This window comes from Gymnogyps californianus, chromosome 1 (assembly GCF_018139145.2).
Source record: "Gymnogyps californianus isolate 813 chromosome 1, ASM1813914v2, whole genome shotgun sequence".
Lineage (NCBI taxonomy): Eukaryota > Metazoa > Chordata > Aves > Accipitriformes > Cathartidae > Gymnogyps > Gymnogyps californianus.
Window position 1 is genome coordinate 86225371 of NC_059471.1, and position 21975 is coordinate 86247345.

Genomic DNA, 21975 nt, shown 5'->3' on the forward strand with positions numbered 1-21975 from the left:
ATGAATCTATAAAGAGTCAGAGGTATTTGCACCCTTATTTCCACAAAAAAGCCTCCTACCACATGAACTAACCAAACAAGCAGTAGTCATAGAAGTCCTTGTGAACCACCTGTTGGAAGAGGATCAGGAAAAAACCTTACCACAGCATTTCACAGAAAAGTAACTGAGGGACGTGGAACCCCAGCATTCATTCCCAGCTGTTTTCTTGCAGTATTATACAATTCTGTACTTGTGGCACAGACCATCCCCCTGCCACTATTAAATATTCCCCTTTCAACTCTACAGCTGTCAAAATAAGTTACTGTAAGGAAAGTCCAGCTCAATCCCCAGTGTTTATCCTGTTCTTGGAAATGGGCTGAACCACTTTATCTCATAACAACAACAAAAAAAAAAAACAACCACCAACCTTGCCCAAAAGGAGTAACAGGTTTGTAAAAATTCAGTCTGCATTTTTATAATTTCAAATGAGTTACAGGATTTGATCATGTAATATATGGCAATGTTAACTAAAAGTCAAAGAATAAGCTCAGTGGTATTACAGCATGTCTCAGTCAAAGACTTAGTTGTGAGCTTAACTCCATGCACTACACATTGCCAAAAAGCTGACTTCTCAGCAGGATGAGGCCACAAGGTATACAGCAGCACGACAACAGACTAATCCCAAACGAAAGCAGGCTCAGAACTGCTGAATGACATGCCAAATGTCCTTACTCTGATGCTACAGGTTAATTGTCTGGCATCCTATGAAAGTCTAAGGGTGAAACATAATTGGAATTCAGATATCTGCATTTAATAAGACAATTAGTTACAGTTGTATTTTGGGACTACTGTAATTAGAGTTATAGCTAATGAGCTAGGAAAATGACAAGCAAAAAGCTATCAATCACACATTAAACGTGAATGTAAACAATGATGAAAGTGCTTCTCTTGTTAGTTTCAAATGTACTTTTAATTTAAGTCTGTTAATTAATGTCTCATGGGTATCAGTGTTTGTGTAGTTATGGAAACCTCTAGTTTAACAACAAGTATTTTATCTATTGTGATGAATGTTTGATCTTACTATAATTAATTTCTAACTATTTAGAACAAATAGGAAGGAACTGTGAATTCTGAACATATACAGCCTCCAAGGATATCTGATGACAAGCCTAGCATCTCAAAACTCACACTTGCTGTTGCTGTTGTTTCAATCCACTGTACAGCCCCAAACCACTTCTGCCACAATGGGAATTTCCAATAGTATCTATCACTACCACAGACATAAAAACCCTTTCAAAAAGTATCTTATCCAATCTGTTGGCACCAGGAAGGAGGATCTGGGGCAGCTTTAGATGCTACTACACCTCAGGTGTTGGTTAGCACCCTGAAGCAGAGGTGGGAGAAGGGAAGACATCCTCATCCTCAGCATGTCACCATGTGATATCATTTCACTGGGAGTAATCCATTTTCAATGGGAGTCTGGGGAAACACGCTTGGGCACTGAGGGAGGCAGCTGAGGAGGAGACCTGCATTCTCTTCTGCCAACCCTTTGCTGGAGGCAGTGACCTTCAAGGGGTTCGAGGAGGAGCAGAACCCATTTCTTTAAGGATGAAGCCCAATTAGCACACTACAACAGGAACCAGCTTTTCTTTGCAACAGAAAAAGTTTAATGAGTTGTCAACCATAAGCGACATTTTAAACACATTTTTTGCTAAATACCTGCATAAAGATATACAGACAGTATTTTGATCTAATCAATATCTGGTTTAGTTTACCGTAAGTCAGTTAGGAATTGATTTATTTTCAACTAAACAGAAATCCACCGAGATTTGAAAATATTAATCTAAGTCAATTTAAAACCAATTAATTCAACTGATGCAACTTTCTTAGGAGGATACAATAAAAAACTACCTGTGGAAATGTGAGACCTACTCATGAATAAAAAGATGGGGTAAGAGAAAGGAGCGACTGGAAATGGAAAGTGAATTACCATTAATGTTCCAATTACCCACTGAAACACTGTAAATAATGCTGAAGATGCTATCATCCAGTTTTTCATCTTGAGTAATGATAAACAAAACTGATATTTTGCAGGAATTGCCTCCAATTGTCATCTACCTGGGGAGGTTTTTTTGCTGTTGTTTTGAGGGGTTTTGTACAGTAACACAGCATGATTTTGGCCCTTGCAAAAAAATCTCCATTTTCACAACTGAGGAAGCCATATTTTTTAAATAATAAGTCCCTCACATCAAACTTTTATCATTTGAAATAAAGAGCATCGTATAATGACATAAACACTGTGAATCCTCTTTCAATGTAATGACTCTTTATGCAGCATTACCTACAAGCAGAAGGGTAAACAATGAAATCAGTACATTGGTTGGTGCCACTTTCTACATCAAATATAGTTCCTGTTTCAAAAGAAAAATTCTGCCGTACTTTTTCAAGGAATTAACACTACTATGATAAGGGCAGAAGAGGAAGTAATAACAGCAAGTATTCAACATCAACTGCTTGGTATCAACCATGATGGAAAATAAAGGTCACACAACAACACTTCCTGAGGTGCTGAGAATTTTTTCTCTAAATTCTTTTATTTTCCCTCTTCCACCAGCTGATCTAGTTCCACCCAGAAGAGTCAGACAATGTCCTGGATCGCATGAATGCACCAGATGATGCCCGAGGCAGAGCTTATGTGTCAGTAGCTGACAGAACAGGGTATGTTGTAAGGTCAAAGTGGGCACAGCCTCACCTGTCATCTGTTCTTCTTTGGCATTTACTTCTGGCCAGCAGTTCAAGCTAGCCATGAGCAATCCTCTTCCAAACTACAGTAAAAATAAGTCCAGTATGACATTCTTTAGAACTGCCAATCAAAAAAGCAGCCCTAGACAATATATTTTCTTAAGCCTTAGAATCAGCAAGTTGTCAATGCTTTCTTCAACAGTAGCAATTCAAGGTACAATTATGAGTTTAAGACTACAAAGTCCGTAATCGGCAATCCAAGTGGGTTTTAAAAAACATGCCCTTAACCATAAGCACACACATGCAAGTACAGGAATGTTTCACTTTCGTAGTTCTACATCTTTCAATTTTAATGCAAACATTTTCAGTCTCATTTGGATTTAAATAAATCTGTTATTTATAATTAAGTTGTTCAAATTTATAAGAACACAAGAGATGCATTTCATAAGAGAAGTCTAGTGTCTCATCTAAATTATTTAATCATACAATTCATTCGGTAGAGTTAATTTGTTGGCTGGATACTAGGAAGGGGTTTTATTCCATCACTTTACTCTTGAAAGACACTGACTTAGAAGTTTTAAGTAGGGCAACTGGCGGAATATATTTGTGTGGCCATGTGAGGTCAAATACACTTCAAATTGCGCAATGAAAACAGCTCATGTGCTGCCGTGAAACTCATTATAATATTGGGTTTACATTGTCTTCAAAATATGCTCTTAAATATCTTACAACCTTGACATCCCCCATTACAATTCTGATCACAGACAGAATAAGGTTAGTTAAGTGACACATCATGTCTAATTCCAGGAAGAATGATGTGCAGAGCTGGTGTGCACAGCTAGCTTAAAGGAAAACCAGTGATCACTAAGCTTCTTACATTCAGATGTGAGAGTTTAATCTCTCGTAAGAAAATGCTGGATGACATGTAGATCGCAGTAGAATTTATATTCTTTTAGAACTGATTTCTTAAGTGACAGATGCAGGAAAAAGAAAACTAATCATATATCCTTGACAAGAAAATAAAGGTTGACTTCTTAGCTGCTAAGTCACAGCGAAAAAAATCCTACAAATAAATGATACAAGCTGAAACATACCTTTTATTGGCTGCTTGAGCAGACTAAGGTCTTAGATCTTTTTAAAGCTAAGTAAATAAAGACTAAATGAGTTTGAATGCATTCTACTTAAAGGATTCATGTTAGCATTTTGACTTTTGGTCCTCATGCTATTAAGCTCAAGAAGATATTTCTAAAATCTCTAATGGAACAAAACTGAAGGTATTGGGAGTGAACAGCATTCCTTGATCCTGCAACCAGATTCACCCGTGCAAAGAAAATTTACGTATCTCTGTCCAAGCTTTCGTAATTTGTTCCCAGTCCTTCTAAGAGATGTGCATTCATTTTCCACATCCATTTCCACCCAAAATAAGTGCACCTTGAGTCTCTAAAGAATTTGTTGGAGGTTTTGTTTGCTTGTTTGTTTGTGGTTTTTTAACTGATTAGACTAAAATGAAATTGTTAAAATTTGTAGGCAAAGATGACAAAAGGTGAATGTCATGGCTGAACTCCAGAGGGCTTCAAGTAAATTTCTTAAATGTGTTTAACTCCGCAAAGATAATTCTTCCCTGTGGCTGGCTTACTAAAATTGGGAAAAGCTTTTTCTGCTATAATCTTGGTTCTTCAGAGACCTAAACTCAATAGCCCTGTAGCACAAACTTTCAGCTTTTTCCCTGAACAGAACTCAGAAGCGTCAACTGATCGAGTAAAACCAGCAGAAGTGCTACAGGGAAAAAAACCCTCACGAAATCCATAAGCAAACAACCACATCCCCTCACCCCCAACAGTAATCCAAACCAGACACATCAGTATACCAGAGAAGAAAAACGTCTGGTTTAAATTATGTCTTAAAACACACTGTATCTAAGAGCTTAGCATGCACGAGATATGTCAGAACTGCATGTGCGTATATTCCATTAAAGATCTGCTCACCTCTCCCACAACTTCAATGATGTCACCAACTTTTAATTCCAGTTCATCTTCATTTTGAGGCATATAACTGAAAGCCACCTGACATCTTCTTCTTCTGTTTCTCTCTCCTAGTGGAAATGAAGGAAACAGGGAAATTGTAAAATGAAAACAAAATTCCATGCCAAACACAAGCCAGGGGAAATGATTAAAGATGAAATATTATTCTTTGAGCACTATTAAAAGAATCCTATTTGCAAGACTTAGTATATCTGCCTAGCATTAATTTACAAAAAGAGGGTGGAGAAAAGATTTCTGGTGTGTATTATTTCTTTCAACTATTTTTATAATTCAATGCAATTAATAAATGAAAATAAATTGTGGGGATTTTTTCCTTTCTGTAATATTATTCAAGAGCTAAAATTTAACTAATAGATTGTGCTTCCTAGTGACAGGATGGGCAAACTTTACCCAGAGGATCTTTCCATGTGTATTTGCTACAATTTCTCTTCTAGGCTAATGCTCTATACACATGGTGTAGGCAAATCCACAAATTGGAGGGGTGGGGAAGGGATCCAAAACCTTGTGGCTTTTGCTCATATGGAAATAACCTCTCAACTGATTATTTTGTCCTGTATCTTTTTCTCCATAATTCTTTCACAGGTGTACAAATACCTCACTAAACTTTATATATATATATATATATATTCTTTTACACATATATATACAGGTATATATGTATGTATACACACATATTTGTGACATGCATATTTATGCACTAATATCAGATTAAAGAAAATAGAAGGAAAACTCATCCCAAAGGACCCCCAAAGCTAGGTGTGTCATTGGATTAGTGTGGTTAAGACAGGCTAATTTTGATAATCAACCAGCTACTGGAAATGATGTTACCAGCCATCTTTCTCTTCAGCTTGGATGTCCAGGCTCCCATGAGAAGCTGGTATGAGGGTGCATCTTTGGATGCATGACTGGAGAGAGGCTTGAATTCATAGCTCTGAATTCAAGTAAGACCCCTTACTTTACCCTTCTGCCATCACAGTTTTAGGACAGACAGATAAATGAAAAGATTCAGTTCCAGAGCTTTGTTTGCCAGATCTGCTGGCTTACATATAATTATAGTCGTACGATTTGTAGCAGAGCGGATGAGAGAACTTCCCTAAATTAAGTTGCCGTAGCTTGCTCCTCAGCCTCTATTAGCTGAAGGACAACTTACTGACATGAATCATTATGATGTTGGAATGTGGTGGAGGAGGAGAAGGTAGGAAGAGAGAAATCATTCAAAACACAGGATTCACTGATTACTCCCTCTTCTCTAGAAGATGTGCAATGTATTAAACCATACTATTTCATATTATTTATATACATGTGTCCACACAAACATATATACACACACTCTACACAAGTAAATGCACTTTCTCATCAAATCAGTTGTGTCAACACTGTCCAAGAACAGCCTTAATCTGACATTAAATTACAGAAATGGATTTTGTAGTCAGTCTATTATTTCCCCTGCAACATTTCTTGATAATCCTGCTCTAGGGCAAACAGTAATAAAAAGTTACAGAATTTTTTTTTCTAATCTATTAATTGAAGCTAGAGAAAGAAGGGAGAAGGGAAGCCATTGAATTTGGCTTTCTGACAATATTTTTCACAGCCACTGCAATCTTGCATGAGTGGCAACTTTTTGAATGTTAAAATTAATACCTTAATGCAATGTAACCAAACTCGCTCAAATTGGCTCTTTTTTTCCACCTACAGATGACTGTTCGTTCTTCACCATCTATACTAAAATGGTCCTAAATTGACAACTTTACGCAGCTGCATTCAAATAACTTAAATATAATAAATAGTTTCCATATTGAGTGCTTCTTTCATTGTGCAAAAGAGGCTGACTATTCTCCCTAAGGATAACATTCGCACTATGATTTCTAACATCAAGTAGCAACTGATGTGCTGATGTTGCCTGATGTGACAGATGTCAGTTGCCACCCTATTTAGTAATCAATATTGTGTGACTCTTGGAGAATATTTTTGAGATTGCTAAGAGAGTAAGAAATAAACACAATTCTGGATGTTAATAATAGAACTGTATGAATCCTCCCCCCTCCCACCCCATAAAGCTTTTTTATTACTGTATAGAAAATCTAGCGGAAGTCTGCATTTATCTCCATTAGTCTCATGGTTGTCTCACTGCTCTCCCTCTCCTCCCAAATCTTTCTCTAAAGAAATACCTAAGTGGAGAGTAGCAAGCCAACAAGAGGCATAGACTCTACGTACCAACTAGTTCCTCTCTCTGGACTAATGCAAGAAAACAGATCCAGCAGTAAATCCCTTTGGTTTTGAGGAGAAGGTGCTGCTGGACCCCATGTGCATGCTAATGTTTGGAGCACTTTCGCAGAGCACGAGTTGTGTGAAGAGCTCTACAGCCAAGGGGCATCTGTTTTTTCTTACACTAAAGCAACCTGGGTAATACAGCAGTACGAATTTTCTAAGAAAAGAAGTCAGAGTAACCAAGCCGTGAGTATACAAAAACTGTCAGTAAAGAAAAAATCTGGTTTTGCAAATGCAATATTCCCACCCCAGCATCACCAATTTTTTGTCTGTTTCTTAAGTAGCACAAAGTGTCCCAAGGTAGTGTGGTCGGGAACCAGAAAGACCAACTGGGACAACTAACAAGCAGTTTAGACAGAAACACTGAAGTCTTGGTCTTCTCTTGCCATTTCCCCTTTTGCTAATATTGCCACTTATTGCAGAGTATTATTACAGTCTATGCTTTAACTGCTAGTCATCTGAGATCTAAATGGCACACTGTGACTTTGTAAGTAATTTGACCAATTGATGTAAAGTTAATTTTAAACCATACAGGGCAGCAATTCTGCAATGAAGACTGCAGATACTTTCTAATCTAATCCATTCTTTTCTTACTTGTAAATTGATGAAGAAAATATTTTGTAGGAGGTTTTTTTGCATTTTTCTCCACACTTGAGCATAAACTGAGTTACTGTCAAGTGAAAAGTTACTGCATGGTGAAAAGGCAGGTAATAAACCCAGTACTTTAAAATCAGAAAAGGTGTGCTGCAAAGTCCTCACTGGGTTTTGAAAGGCTTAAAGGAAGAAAAAAAAAGGACCAGTGAACTTTTACTGGCCCATGTATAATAATTTGTAGCAAGTAATCTGCTGCAGGCAACACCACACTGCACTCTGCCTGCTGGTTGCAGTTCTAGGCTTTTTCATCTCTGGTAGCTGTGGTGCAACATCAGAAGTGTTTTGAAGGCAAAATGCCTATGAGCTGCAGGTAGGGAACTAATCGAGCTACATTGTATTTAGAACAAGCTATCATACAGAAATAACATCACTCACCCTTGTAAAAAACACTGGCTCCCATTTACATAGTTATAATAAACCTCAAAGGAAAAAAATTCACACGCCTAGTTCATGCAGTCAGTTCTTAAACCAGGCAGCTACAGAGAATTTGCTGTGCGTGTACAAGGGGGCTAGCAAACCAGTGACTGTAAAGCATAAAGCATACTGCATCTGAAGCGATGGCACCGAGACCTCAACAACCGTGCCGCAGAGCACGCCTGACTCTGCTCTGTTCCCTGTAAGGGCTGTGTCAAAGGCACAGCATTCAAAGGGATGAACGTATATTTAGAAACTTGAAACAAACAAACCAACCAACCTTCCAGGGCACCATTCTAATTTGTTTCAAAGTGGTGTTTGATAAGATTCTAAAAATGGCATGGTTGCCTGGGACAGCAGGAGACCATTTTTATGCCCCTTTTGGGCTTCCTCCAGGTGTACACATGCAAGAGAGAGTATGATTTCTAGACGTTTAAACACTCCTCTGGCATTAGCAATGAATACAAAAAAAGAGGTAATGACAACGCATTGGCATTCAATGCTTACTTTCGTAAGGGCAGCAAAAGCTGAGGTGTACTTACATGCTGCCATCGGACCCAGGAAAGGTCACAAACTGACAATGCGGGATTAGATGAAAAGTGCGTCGGCAGCAGCAGAATAGATAGGAAGTAAACTATTTCAAAATGAACTGGAATTTTCAAATCCAAACTACTTTTTTTAAACTTAAAACCTCTGTCATGAAACAGATGTTTATATAAACGTGTGCATGTGTGAATGAGTTATACGGTGGTTTCTATAGAGCCTACTTTTCACTGATGACAATGTCTTTGTAGCCTGTCCTGTCAGTGAAAACCACATGGTTAACTTCACTAACAGAAGGTCCGTCAACTCTACATACTAATCCACCTTTTTCCCCACGACAAGAGAACGAGCACAGCAATCCATTTCGTAACACAGTACAACTATTCTATAGAGTCAAAAAACTATATTCAATAAAAACCTTCAGAAAACAGACCCATGGAGCAAATGTCTGCCCCTCTCCCTGCTGACAAAAGGTATACCTAAATGGCTAACAATCTCTTCAAAACTAGGCCCCACAGTTTTGTATTTAATTCTGTTTTAAAAAGAGACATATCGATATCATTGCGGCTCAGACAAACAATCCAACCCAATTGTTCCTGGATTTCTTTTATTATTGTTTTTTAATAAAGGAGTGTTGCTATGGAAATTGCATGGGTTAGGTTGGGGACTAAGTCAAGGTTTGCAGTGTGAGGAGCCTAAAGACATTTCTCCCACATCTAAAAAGTTTCAAACACACTAAAGCACATAGCAGCTCCTACAGACCCGTGGACTTCCCTCTACTGCCGGCTTGCTGGGCAGGCTCAGGTGAACCACAGAAGGAAACTGAGATCCACTGGGCCACCCTTCAAGTAGATGCAAAGTGACTGAACTCAGTAAAACCGTTTGGCAAAGAAGCCCCTTTCAGGCAAGTCTCTTAGGAGGAAAATGACAAGTTGGAGGAAAAGTTTCCTGTATTCTATTTCAGATTTCCCTGCACGTAGCATCATCTGCCCATCAGCCTCAGTTGCACTTCCCATCCTTCCAGCTTTCAAAGCTATATCTGTAGCTGGGGGGAACTGGTTCAGCGCACAGTGTGTCCTGGTTAGACAAGCTGGGCTGTCATATGACTCAGCTACAAAATAGTTCTGAATTTAATGTGCAAAAAGACAAAAGGCAACTATTGTACAACTAAGAGATGATGTATATGCTTTTAGGTTGCATGTTACTGATTTTAATGGTACTGATGGAGTTCTGGTACAGCTGTTTTGGACTGCCAGCCTAGACGGTTACTGTATCACCTTTTTTTTTGTTAGAAATCATTGAATTGTGTATATTAAAATGCAAATGTTAAGAAAAAGGTTGAACTACAAGTTTACTTCTCAGAAAAATTCTTCTTAAAACCATTACCATCAGTAGATGCTTTTGAGAAACAGAAGTTACCTAATTAAGAGCAAACAGATAGTTAGCATTAAAAATGTTAACTTTTTAAATTCCTTTTTTTAAAGTATATTGAAGATAGTGTTAAGAGACTTCAGAAAAGTCTCTGTCATACTCACTTCTAATGTGGATTCTGCCACTATCTTCCACAGCACAGGGACTCCACCATCTTATATCCACCCACTAGTAGAAATACATTTCTGATTTTAAAAGGCATCAGAATTGTCAAGTTCCAATTTCCTTCTTCTTCTGGAGGATTTTACCAGTATTTTTCTGACCTGGGATGTGACATGTCAATTCCAACTCTCTCATCACCCACATGCTATTAGAAGGGTGAATGCTTTTGGATGGATGACAAAAAACCCCTGCTGCGACCTGTTTGTTCCCTGTCTAGCAGAAAACAGAAGTAAGCTGTGTGTGAATATTTTGGGGGGGGGGGACGGGGGAGGAACTGTTGGGGTTTTTTTTGTTTGGCCTGGTTTGTTGTTTTCTCTTTTTAATTTGTGACATTAATATACCAGAGAAGAGAAGAGAAAGACAAACGGCAAGGAAGGGTGAGGGGAGATGGAATATCTGAGGTGCTTCCAGTACTCTACCAAACAGGTTATGTAAAGCTGCTGTGTTTTTCTACAAGCAGATGAACTGGGAATTGCCCTGCTTTGATGTGTGCAGCTGAATCATGAAGATTGCAGGACTCCATTAAGCACAATTAAGCCACAATGCAATATGCCTTCACTGCTAGTAATATATTACTCCGGGTGTGTCAATGTTCTACTGTTACTGAGGAGTAGGTTTTCTCTTGCTAGACTCCACAGCAACACTTCCAGGTTTCAGCCATCTGGCTGCTGCTCTGAATTTTATGACCAAGATTTGTCTGTCAGGAACCTGAAAGCCTGGAAGACATATTTTTGTTACACCATTACATTTTAACACATATGCACCATCAGAATAACAGCAAACCTCATATTGTTCAATGAATTCACTCTTTTGTTAAAAACATGCAGCAATATTCAGGCCTTTTATGGTGTACGAGTCTTTTGCATAACAGCACTAATTACTGGAAGCAATTTACAGCAACAACGTAGTACCAGTGGTCATATGCTTTTAGGAGAAAACCATTAATTAACTGAGAAGTGGAGCACTTCTGTATGCCACAGCAGGAGCCAGGCTTGTGCATTTGACAGACAGAACTGAAATACTAGTGAAGCCGAGATCATTATTTAAGTCTAACCCAAAGCAGAAGGAAATGCTAGAAAAGTAACTGTAAACAAACTCAAAAGACACTTGCACAGTTTAACCATACACCACCAAAATATTTTTCCTTCTGAGTCTGAAAGTTTTAAAATGCAGATAAAAGGAGGAGAAACTTCTGCAAGTGCAACATCAAGAACGCAGTGAAATCATCACCAGCAAATTAGACTAAACAAGTCCAAACTCCAACAGGAACATTTGGCCTTGCCATACAGGCTGCATATTTTATACTCTATCTTTTAGAGGGAAAGTGTAAAACACAGTATTAAACTACACATTAACTCAACCACAAGCAGAACTGAAAATGTGTATGTTCATCAAAGCTACTAGTTCTAGTATCTGTATCTTTGAAACTGCATAGTGTAAATGATTATTTTGGATTAGCATTACAGGTGAAACACTCCATCACAAGACAAAAATTGGAACTTGATGACAGGGTTTCAAACAGGCTTTTTAAACTGTACTTTAAAAGCAGTTACACATTCCTGGTAAAGACTCGACAAGCTCACTCAGCTTCTCACCTGCTTCCAGAGATGCAAAAATATTCCTCAGCAGCAAGTGGTGCCTTTACACGAGCTTTTGCCAAATGACCCATTCACTTGCCCTTTCTCAACAATAACAATTTGTTGCTCTCGCCTACTGCCTTTCACAAGGAGTACATTGCGAGGAGCAGCAAATGCTTCTGGCCTCATTGTAATGCTGGGCAAGCCAAGGCATATTTCAACAGGGTGGCTTGCCCCGGTCATTCATAACTTTGGGACTTAGTTCACTGCCACATGCACTAGGTCCCACTGCCTGGCACTGGGGTTCCCCACCATCCCTTATGCAATTAGCACCTGTTGACATGAGGGGGCCTATTACCCAACACAAGACCTTGCACTTGCCTCTATATTTGGTTTCTTTTCTCATACTTGGAAGACGACTTGCAAGGATACATTACAAAAAGAGTTTGTTACACTGGCTAGCATACAATTCATACAAAACGACTGTATAAGGAGCTTTAAGAAATATTGCAGGCAATAGATAACTGTAGCAATAAATTAGCTTTTCTAAAGAACAAGAGGAGATACACAAACTTGAAATATTCTTTCTTGGATGGCAGATGAAGTTTCAAAATGCAAGAACAGAAACACAACAAGATTTGCAAATGGCCCATAAAAGGCCTCTTCTCTTTCTATTCTCATTGCATACATCTCATGTTGTCATGGGATAATCCCAAAATATTATCCCCTTAGGCAGGTTTTGAGATAGTGGTCAACTACTTTGCTCTTTGCTGCTTTTTTGTATTGATCTCTAGAGAAAGCATTTGAATAAACCAAAACTAAACATGAATTGCTGTTGCATCTTTCCCACTTCTCTTATGTTCCATCACATAATTCACACCACTTAAATAGCCAATGCACAGTAGCACTTCACAACATACAGTAAATGAAAGCAAAGAGCTCTAATTTGTGGCACCACTGTGCACATTCAGTTTACTTTGTGTTCTCCTCTCTATAAATAAAGGCATTTAGATCAAACCACATGGATTCCTACACAGTAATCTCCAAAAATATTAACTTTGTACTACCAGCTTGCTGTCTTGAAGCTGACTTCTGTCCAACTTAACTAAAAAAAAAATTTCCAGGACAGCTTTAAAAAGGATGCCTTTTTCTTAAAGAAAGCTAACAACTGTGCTACTTAATTTTTAGCTACCAGAGTATCAGTGCTTTTTGACAGGTTCTCAATCTCTGTAATGACATTACATTGCAGGTCTTACTCTGACCTCTGCTACATCAGTTTCAAGTAAGCCTCTCTTATCAGGGCAAAAAAAAAAAAAACATTGTCAAGATTTTATTCTTACTCCAACAGGTAACAACATACATTAAACAAATGCCTCAAGAAATGTTGGAAAGATGAAAAAAATAGAGCAACTAATTTTCTGGTTGCTGCACTCATGAAAGCTATTACACAATGAACACATGCAATAAATCAACACTTAACAAAAACCAAAACTCTCTTTGATATTGGGCGCTTAGAACATCAGTCAAATTTTTCACCTAGAATCTTGTTTTCCTCTAGAATATCTATACAATTTAAATATTCATTTTGAAGCCATTAAAGGCAACAAAGTTAAACAAAAAATATTAACACATCCACAGACAGAACAGACACTTCACTTTCCTGTTCAGCAGTGTTCCTAAGATCTAGGAAACTACATTAAATTTGCCTTGGAACACAAGCCCAGACAAATCCTAAATTCTAGGAAGCTAACGCATGAAGCTAGGAGATGCCCTAGTAAACTGGGAAAATGACTCACCCAGTCTGGTGTAATGGGTCTGATTCTGCAGCACATCAAGACAAGTAGTCACTTGGGCAGAAACACTCAGGCATGTGTCTCCCATGGCAATTAAGCCATGACATTTTCAAAACCTTGCAGAGCACAGAGCTGTGGCAGGGCTGCTCACTGGGCTGCTGACATGCACTAGCTCAGCATGCAAGGTTCTACAACTACCTGTCCTTCAGCTCTGCTAAAAGGAAAACACTAGGAGGAGCCCTCAATTGCACTCTTCGTGTTAAGATTTGTTATTATTTCTCAGCTACCATTGCGAAAATGCTATAATCCAAAATAACCTGCCGTTTTAAAGGGCATGTTATGCTACACTTGTTATTTGAGGGTTGCACAAATGCCCAGGAATACATGTTCAGAAGAGCAATAAATAAATATGATAAATTGAAATAAATCAATTATTCTTGCTGCTGCTGGCCCTCTGAAGTCCCAGGAACCATTAGCTCTATGACAGCTGAGCAGAAGGTAGGTTTCCCAAAAGGTATCTCAGTACTGAAAGTGAAAATTAACATTTGCTGTTCCACAACATCCTCAAAAATGAACAGTGCCACAGTATCCACATGGGATAGTTCATTCCACAAGTACAGGACAAGTATTTCTGTATCAGGCAGATCAGATGTGTATCACTATCCTCCAAAACTGAGCAACAAATGGGAAAAAAGAAACAAACCAAAAGGCTATCTGTTTTGGCAAGTCACCAGCCTACATATACAGTGCAGGGGCAGAACAAGTCGCCCCAGGCAATGTTGGAGAAGAAGGGGCAGCAAGCGTTCTGCAATAGCTGCATCTAGCTAGCTCTGCAGCATCTTTAGCTTTTGGTGATGAGAAACTCTGAATACCACAGAAATTTTCCCATATTTTCTTAGTTGTTCTCATCAGTTAAACAATCCTCTGTGGTATTTATAAGCATTCATTTTTACCAAATTAAACTGACAAACTATGAGTGATAGCTCATGGTAAGAAGGCTGCCAGCAATTTAGTTCTTTAATATAGTGTCATTTTCAGAAGATGCCACACACAGATCATGTTCTTTTGGTCGTCTTCCTTTTACTTTTTTTCAGAAGATTGTAACACATTCAAAAAGCTGTAATTTATCAAGAGGGTGTTTAATCAAAAGAGCCGAAAGGTATAATGTTCAATTCCCTCATTACTGCCTTGTACCTTTAGTTCTCATGGAAAGCAGGCTTTATACCTCAAAATACTCTGCTACTAAGCACAGCCAGAGGTTGATAGCCCTGAGTGTAAGGGATTTGCTTGACTCCGATCATTAATGCTGAACCAACAACACATATCAACAGTAACAAAACAAATTGCCCACGGTGAGCAACACATTTTCTTCAGCACTGTAGAAAGAGGAGCATGGCAGTTGGCTTGGCAAACCACAGAACAAGATACCACTTCCTGAAGTCAGTTTAAGCACTGAACTTTATATTGTTGATATTATGCTGCATCCCAGTTATTTCATGTCAAACTCTCTTAAGATTGTCTTCTTGCTTCCAGGCATGTTCAGCTTAATTCCCCCACCCTGACTTTCAGAGCTTATCTTTGGTACATAACCTGTTACAAGAAAAAGTTCTTCAGGACAATTTAGCTCCTTAGTTGCACCTCCACAATTTCACTACCTTTTAGCAACTCTGACAAGAGTTCCCACACAGGTCTGTAGATAGATCCCAGGCAGAAGCTGAGAAGCAAATTAGAGAAGTCCTACGACATCTCAGTCTCTCAAAGTATTGTTTACTCCAGTGCAAGTCCATCTGTCAACCACTGGTTTGCCCTGCTTAAGAGCATTTATCCAAACACAAATGCATTCCTAAAGGTCTCTAAAACTCTCCAGGTGTCGTGGTTTAACCCCAGCCAGCAGTCAAGCACCACACAGCCGCTCCCTCACTCCCTCCCCCCACCCCCCCGCTCCCAGTGGGATGGGGAGGAGAATCGGGAAAGAATGTAAAACTCGTGGGTAGAGATAAGAACAGTTTAATAACTAAACTAAAATATAATACTAACAATAATAATAATGAAATATTATAATAATAATAGTAAGGAAAAGGAATATTTAAAAAAAAAAAAAAAAAGAAGGGGGGGGAGGAAAAAACCCCAGTGATGCACAATGCAGTTGCTCACCACCCGCTGACCGACGCCAGAGCTGCGATCCGCCCCTCCTGGCCAGCTCCCCCCATGTTTATATACTGAGCATGACGTTCCATGGTATGAAATACCCCTTTGGCTAGTTCAGGTCAGCTGCCCCGGCTCTGCTCCCTCCCGGCTTCTTGCACACCTGCTTGCTGGCAAAGCATGGGAAACTGAAAAATCCTTAACTTAAGATAAGTGCTACTTAGCAACAACTAAAACATCAGTGTGTTATCAACATTATTCTCACACTAAATCCAAAACACAGCACTGTACCAGCTACTAAGAAGAGAGTTAACTTCATCCCAGCTGAAATCAGGACACCAGGTAAGACTTGCATCGAACAAAATTAACTATTATTGTTTTATTCCTATGCCACCCCCTAATGGTGCATTGCCAATAAAACTGGAAGTGATGTAGAAACTCAAAAAACTTGCTCATTAGCATATCTGATTACACCTTCTACCTCTCAGGCAATCTCAGACATCTGTACCTCACTAGACAGTCCAGACAGAAGCCAGACATACTACCATTTCTTTTAAAGCATGAGTTCTATTACAAAAAACTTACTAGGCACTACAGGCAGAACTTTTAAATTACACTATGTCCATTGACTTATGTTCCAGATGCTGGCATGTAAGCAGTATTTCTCTCCCTTCTAACTATACCTTCATTTCATTTCATTCAACTTTCACACGCATTTGCATGTCATTTCACTGCTGAAGAACACCTAGAATTGGGCAGGATTGTTGGCAGAATAGTTAAGACGATCAAAAGGCTTGTTGCCAAAAGATAAATATATTTTTATAGGGCACTTAAATAATAGTTACGATCTCTTCCAATAGCTTGTTAGTCACTACTTGCTCTCCCTTGCTGCATTTATCACAAATGACTAACCTCTGGTTCCAGTACTGAGATTCCCATTTGTCTACCCCAGAGGCCTAATTTTGTCATAACAACCAACATAATTAAATGGTAGTAACATGGGAAAGATTTGCAAGTATACTTAGATATTTAGGCACCTAAAAGGTTAAGTTCATTCTAAAAGACCCCTGCTTCTACATCTTTCAAGCACTTTGTAAAATTTCTTCCAAAGTTAAATTTTTAACACAGCACTGGCTGTTATTGCAAATAAGTATCCAAGGCAGACAGCAGCAAACTACGTGATGGAATATGTTATAATTCTGAGCTGCATAAAAAAACAGACAGAAAAAAAAGAGGAATTGCCGAACATTAAGGAAGAAACAAAAAGGGCCTCCAAATACTTACCTTCTGAGAATCAAAACGGGAAAGTCACTCAAAGTTAAGGCAGATTCAGTCAGGAGAGCAGGGAACAGGAGCTGTTCCAGCATAAATGGAAAACTGAAAACATGGAGCATCTTACAACCTCAAGAAAAGATACCAGTACAAAGTGATACAATAATTGGCCCCTATGTGCTCAATCCAAACACTTTGCTCACAACCATACAATACCCTACTTCCCCAGCTTTTTCTCACTGCTCCCTTATTATTCTGTTTCCCTGCATGACCAAAAAAACCCCTGAAATCCTGTAGGGATGCATTTTTGTCTTTACAATAATGAAATAAGGCAATTTAAAAAGCCAAGGACACTTGGATGTGTTTTGCAGATACACTCTATGTTTATGAGGGCAGAAAAATTATGGGACTGAGTCTGTGTGATTAATGTATCAATCATGCTGCTTAAAAATGTCAATACAATAAAACATTCTTCTGTAACTTCTTCTCCATAACTAAAGGCAACCACTATTAAAGTATGAAAAAATAAACACACACAACTTTTCATAATATAATCCTGGCACTTCATTACCCACAGGATTTACAATTACTAAATAATTTTCCAGCAACATATTTCCTGTTCTGTATTCCTTAATATTATTCAATATACAGACTAAGACAGTAGGATAACATAGTCATAGGTTTAACCTTATATTCCAGCTGTGTATATGGTCACAGATATGCATAATCGGTCTACAATTCTCTTTCATCAGTTTGGAAGAACCTGTACAAAAATGCTTCTCATTAAAGTACTATGCACACGTAAGCCTCTGAAAACCTTGTTGCCATCTCAGCCCACTGATCATTCATGACTTCACCTTTACTTTCATATATATTACACAAAATGCAGTAGTCAAACGTTTTAATTGCTTCATCAGTCACCGGAAGCATTGCTAAGTCTCGATATGGTATTCATGTTTGTTTAGAGAGGCCCAAGTACATACTCCAGTGCCATCGCACACCTCTTCAAATGTCGAAGCTACGATACTGGAAGTTGGTCTTACCCGAGGGAGCTTCTTGACATGGAGTAGAAAGGGACACAGGAAAGCACACAACCACAAAAGCAATTGAAACAAGATGTGCCCACAGGGAAGACAGCTGTCATTGACTCCCTCAGTACTAAGGGTTCGACACTTTTGAAAGCCCTTGTATTATGTGCTGTACCTGACTACTTCAGGTACAAATATCCACTAAAATCTTGCTTTAAAAGCAGCTTTTTCTGGTTAATCTTTGATGCTGCTTGGAGAAGGGGAACAGGAGGAGTATGCAGCTTCTATAGGCAGCCCTTGCATGACCGAGGAATTTCAACTCACTTCCCCCAGCCACCTCTCGGTCATGCTTTGTGTTCACACATATCCCCACAGCACAGCCACAGAAAACTTCCACTTCCAGGCTAATGCTCATATTTGTCCTCAGGGCTAAAATTATTTTGTATGTTATGAACAGCAGCAGCATGTTTGCTTACAGAGCTACTGTGAGCTACACTATATCCTGATATGGTCATCTGTAAATATTAAATCTTCTACTAGTTTCAGTCTAAATATCTTCACAAAAAGCAGCACGTCGGAACTAATATGAACCCTGGCTGTTCTTATAAAATGTGTGCTGCTTGCATTATTGAAAACCAGAGAGTAAGGAAATTCAGTAATATAGAAAGCTTTATTTAAATGTAGAAGAAATCTCTATCAGTACCTAAGATGAAAAAATAACAAAAGCCAATCTAGGACTCCATATCTCAGACAAAATTTTAAATCAAGCACCACACAAAAGATATCTTTGTGCTGCAAGGAAAGATTAATATAAATATATGTAAAGCTTCGCATAATTCACTATCTTTTGCCTTTGAAGATAGATGGTGAAGCACACAAAACATCTGATAACTTATTTGCCTCTGAGGTAATTCATACTTTTTTTTATTTACAGAAATATCCCTGTAAGTAACTAATTACTTAGGTCAGTCTTTTTTTTTTTTTTGAGTAAACTACATTTCTTTGTCTGCTCTTAGATCGCTTATCTTGTTGGTTTATTATTTTGCAGTGTTCACAGATGTTCAATATCTTAAAACCCACTGAGAACTGAAGCCTGCACTGAAACTCCAATTTAAACAACCCTTCATAAAGACAAAGAGAGTATCTATACTTAGAAAAGAGTGTGGTAAGGTAGGATGATGACTCAGTAGCAACAGGCAAAAGCAAACACAGCACTGTTTCATCTCCTTTTTCAACAGACCAAGTTTAACCTGAAGCTGGGATGACAACAAATCTGATGACCATTTGGCCTTCACTGCGAGACTAAACATGCTCTTGCAAATCAATTTGCAATGGATATGTATGCATGTAAAAGACCTCTGAACTCCAAATAGCTTAGTGAACAAAGCCAAATTTGTACGTGGAAATAGAGGAAGACAGAGTCACAGAGTCTATCTAGCTGAAGACCACCTCTCCAGTACAGAACATAGCACATCATGGCGACACGTTTGCTTGCAGACAAACCCAGAGTGACTATGCAAACATGGTCCCTTTTTTTACAGTACATAGTATTAGCAGCCACTGCAGAACTGTCAGTCCTTCAGTTTTCACTTCAGTTAGCACAGAGATCCACATGAATGATAAAATATTCACCAATGTATCTAGCCTTTTTCTTAAAGTGGGATATAAATAACCCCTTTCTGAGTCAGAATAATTACTTCACATCTTATTCTGTTTCCAATATTTTAAATGCAGTATGCTCTCAATGTAGAAACCCACAAAGAATACCCTGTCATGTTTGTTTTGGGTTGCAAAAGTTTTATTGTAACAAGTCTCAGGTTAAAGTATTCTTTGGTATCTTCAATACAGACCTGGGTTGTGGGAGTTAGCAATCCCTGAAGAGATTAGCATATTAAGGCAAGAACCTCACCTAGTGAATAGTGACTGCAGAGAAATGGCTCCCTACTGAACCTGAAAATACAGGCTGTTCTGAATTAGCTTTGAAAGATTTCATGCAGTTAAAGAAGAAAAGTGTCCTCTGAAATTTGTTCTCACCAGTGATCACAAAGTTCTGCAAAAAGCACTATATTTGATGTATAGGACAACAATCAGTCTTCACATTTCCCCATGCCCAGCTGACTTGCCTGTAACCAAAGGCTGAGTCACAACGAACAAAACAGATTATAGTTCAAATACAGAACTGCTTCTCCTCATTGAAAGCCTCATTGAACCAAAATGTTTGTGAGCAAAGTCATTCATTGATATAAGAGCTTTTCTAGATTTTGAGATCCAACAGGTGATAAAATATAAGAAACAAAATATTTAGACTATCAGAATACTGTCTTGGCTGCCCATTGTCTTGCATTATTTTCTTGTGAATTCATAATCTTTAAGACATCTGTTATCTCAAGCTGGCAAAGAAAAGAATCTCAAGGAGGAGGCAAGCAAATGAATCATTTATCATCTGCCCTCTCTCCTCCTGACTGCTTCTCTGCTCATTTCAAATGATACAGGAACAGTTTATTTATAAAAGGCACCACTGAAATCTTCTAATTTTGAACACACATTAACTGATTGTTTTCTTCTACTCATGTCACTTGCCCCAATTTCCAGGACTGTATTTACCTCTTAGTTATACCTTGCACATATTGAGATTTCTCATTGTTTTAATCTTTGGTCTACATACATATATCCTTTGTTTTAAATGACTACTGTGCGATGAAAGTGAGAAATAAAGGACTGATAGCACGATCACCCAAAGAAATTTTTCAAGACAGGCAATTGAAAATGAAATTGCTCCAGTGCTGTCCAGCATAGGAGCTATGGGGTGTTAAAAGAAATACATGTAAGACTCCAAAAGCTTCCCTGTTTAAAGCTGCCAGTTCAAGGATGCAATGCATTACTGGGACCAGCTGACCACATGACAGTTACCTGAGCCATCTATGCCAGAGACGCTGCTCTAATAGGAGACCACTGGCAAGAGAGGCAGATGCACTTGAGCAGTGCTTGACACTGCATTATAACAATACCTCTTTGACCTTCCAGTCTTTCGGCATCAGCTAATGGACTCTATGGCCAACATTTACACGTGTTTGCTCACCCCGTCCACAATACATTCCCCTCAGCCTTTCCTGACATCCTCTTATCCTGTCCACATTTACCTTTTTCTTCCATGTACAATGACACTTTATAGAGCACTCCCCTCCAAAAAGTCTTTGTAAATATAGAGTAGTAAGTTTGCATTTTAAGAAACTAGCCTGAGACATGGTGTGGCTTCATTCTGCAATAACTTAGGACTTGTGCCTTGAGCATTCAAGACTACAAGCTCCTGTCTGTACAGCATCTTGCTATTTGTCCAGCAACCAGAAAAGTAGGAAAGCAGGGATTTCGCTGGACCAGGACCGCTAGTTGTTAATGGAATATAGCTAATGTTTTTCTTACTTTTTTTTTTTAACTGGGCAGGTGGTCAATAATAAATGCATTATTTCTCTGTTATTAATCTTCCTTGTCTACAGCTCGATTGCTAAAATCCAACCAAGCTGCTCTGAGGCATTCTCCTTCCCGTGAGTGACCTTCTGACAGGCGAAGATGCTGAGAGCAAAGTATATTACTGCAACTAGGTGTGAGCTGTCAGTAAACTCGCAGAAACTTGATTTCATATATTTGATGCCTTTCCTTGTTTACAAACCTCATGTTAGTACAACACATCTTCCAGCTCACCAGGCTGAACCAAACTCCCTTAGGATCTTATCTGCAGTAAATGCCACTTGGGATCAGACAGCAAATACTAGAACTGTAGACTATGAGGATTGGCATTTCACTAGGGAGCTGCAGACAGCCTCTCTTTAGCACTTTTCATTCCCCTCTTGCTTGTTAACTGGTAAGACTGCCATTTAGGTAACTGAATACAAGGGGACATGAAGCCTTCATCATTATACCAAAAATA

At 38.7% G+C, this 21975-nt stretch overlaps 1 protein-coding gene across 2 annotated transcripts in view; it reads right to left on the reverse strand.

Annotated features, from left to right (window-relative positions):
* Positions 1–21975, reverse strand: part of SH3KBP1 (SH3 domain containing kinase binding protein 1) — a 236120-nt gene that overhangs the window by 113186 nt on the left and 100959 nt on the right. For both annotated transcript variants that reach the window (XM_050915197.1, XM_050915196.1), the window contains exon 4: positions 4707–4813. In XM_050915197.1, the coding sequence (XP_050771154.1) occupies positions 4707–4813 (107 nt within the window). The remainder of the gene's footprint in view (positions 1–4706; positions 4814–21975) is intronic.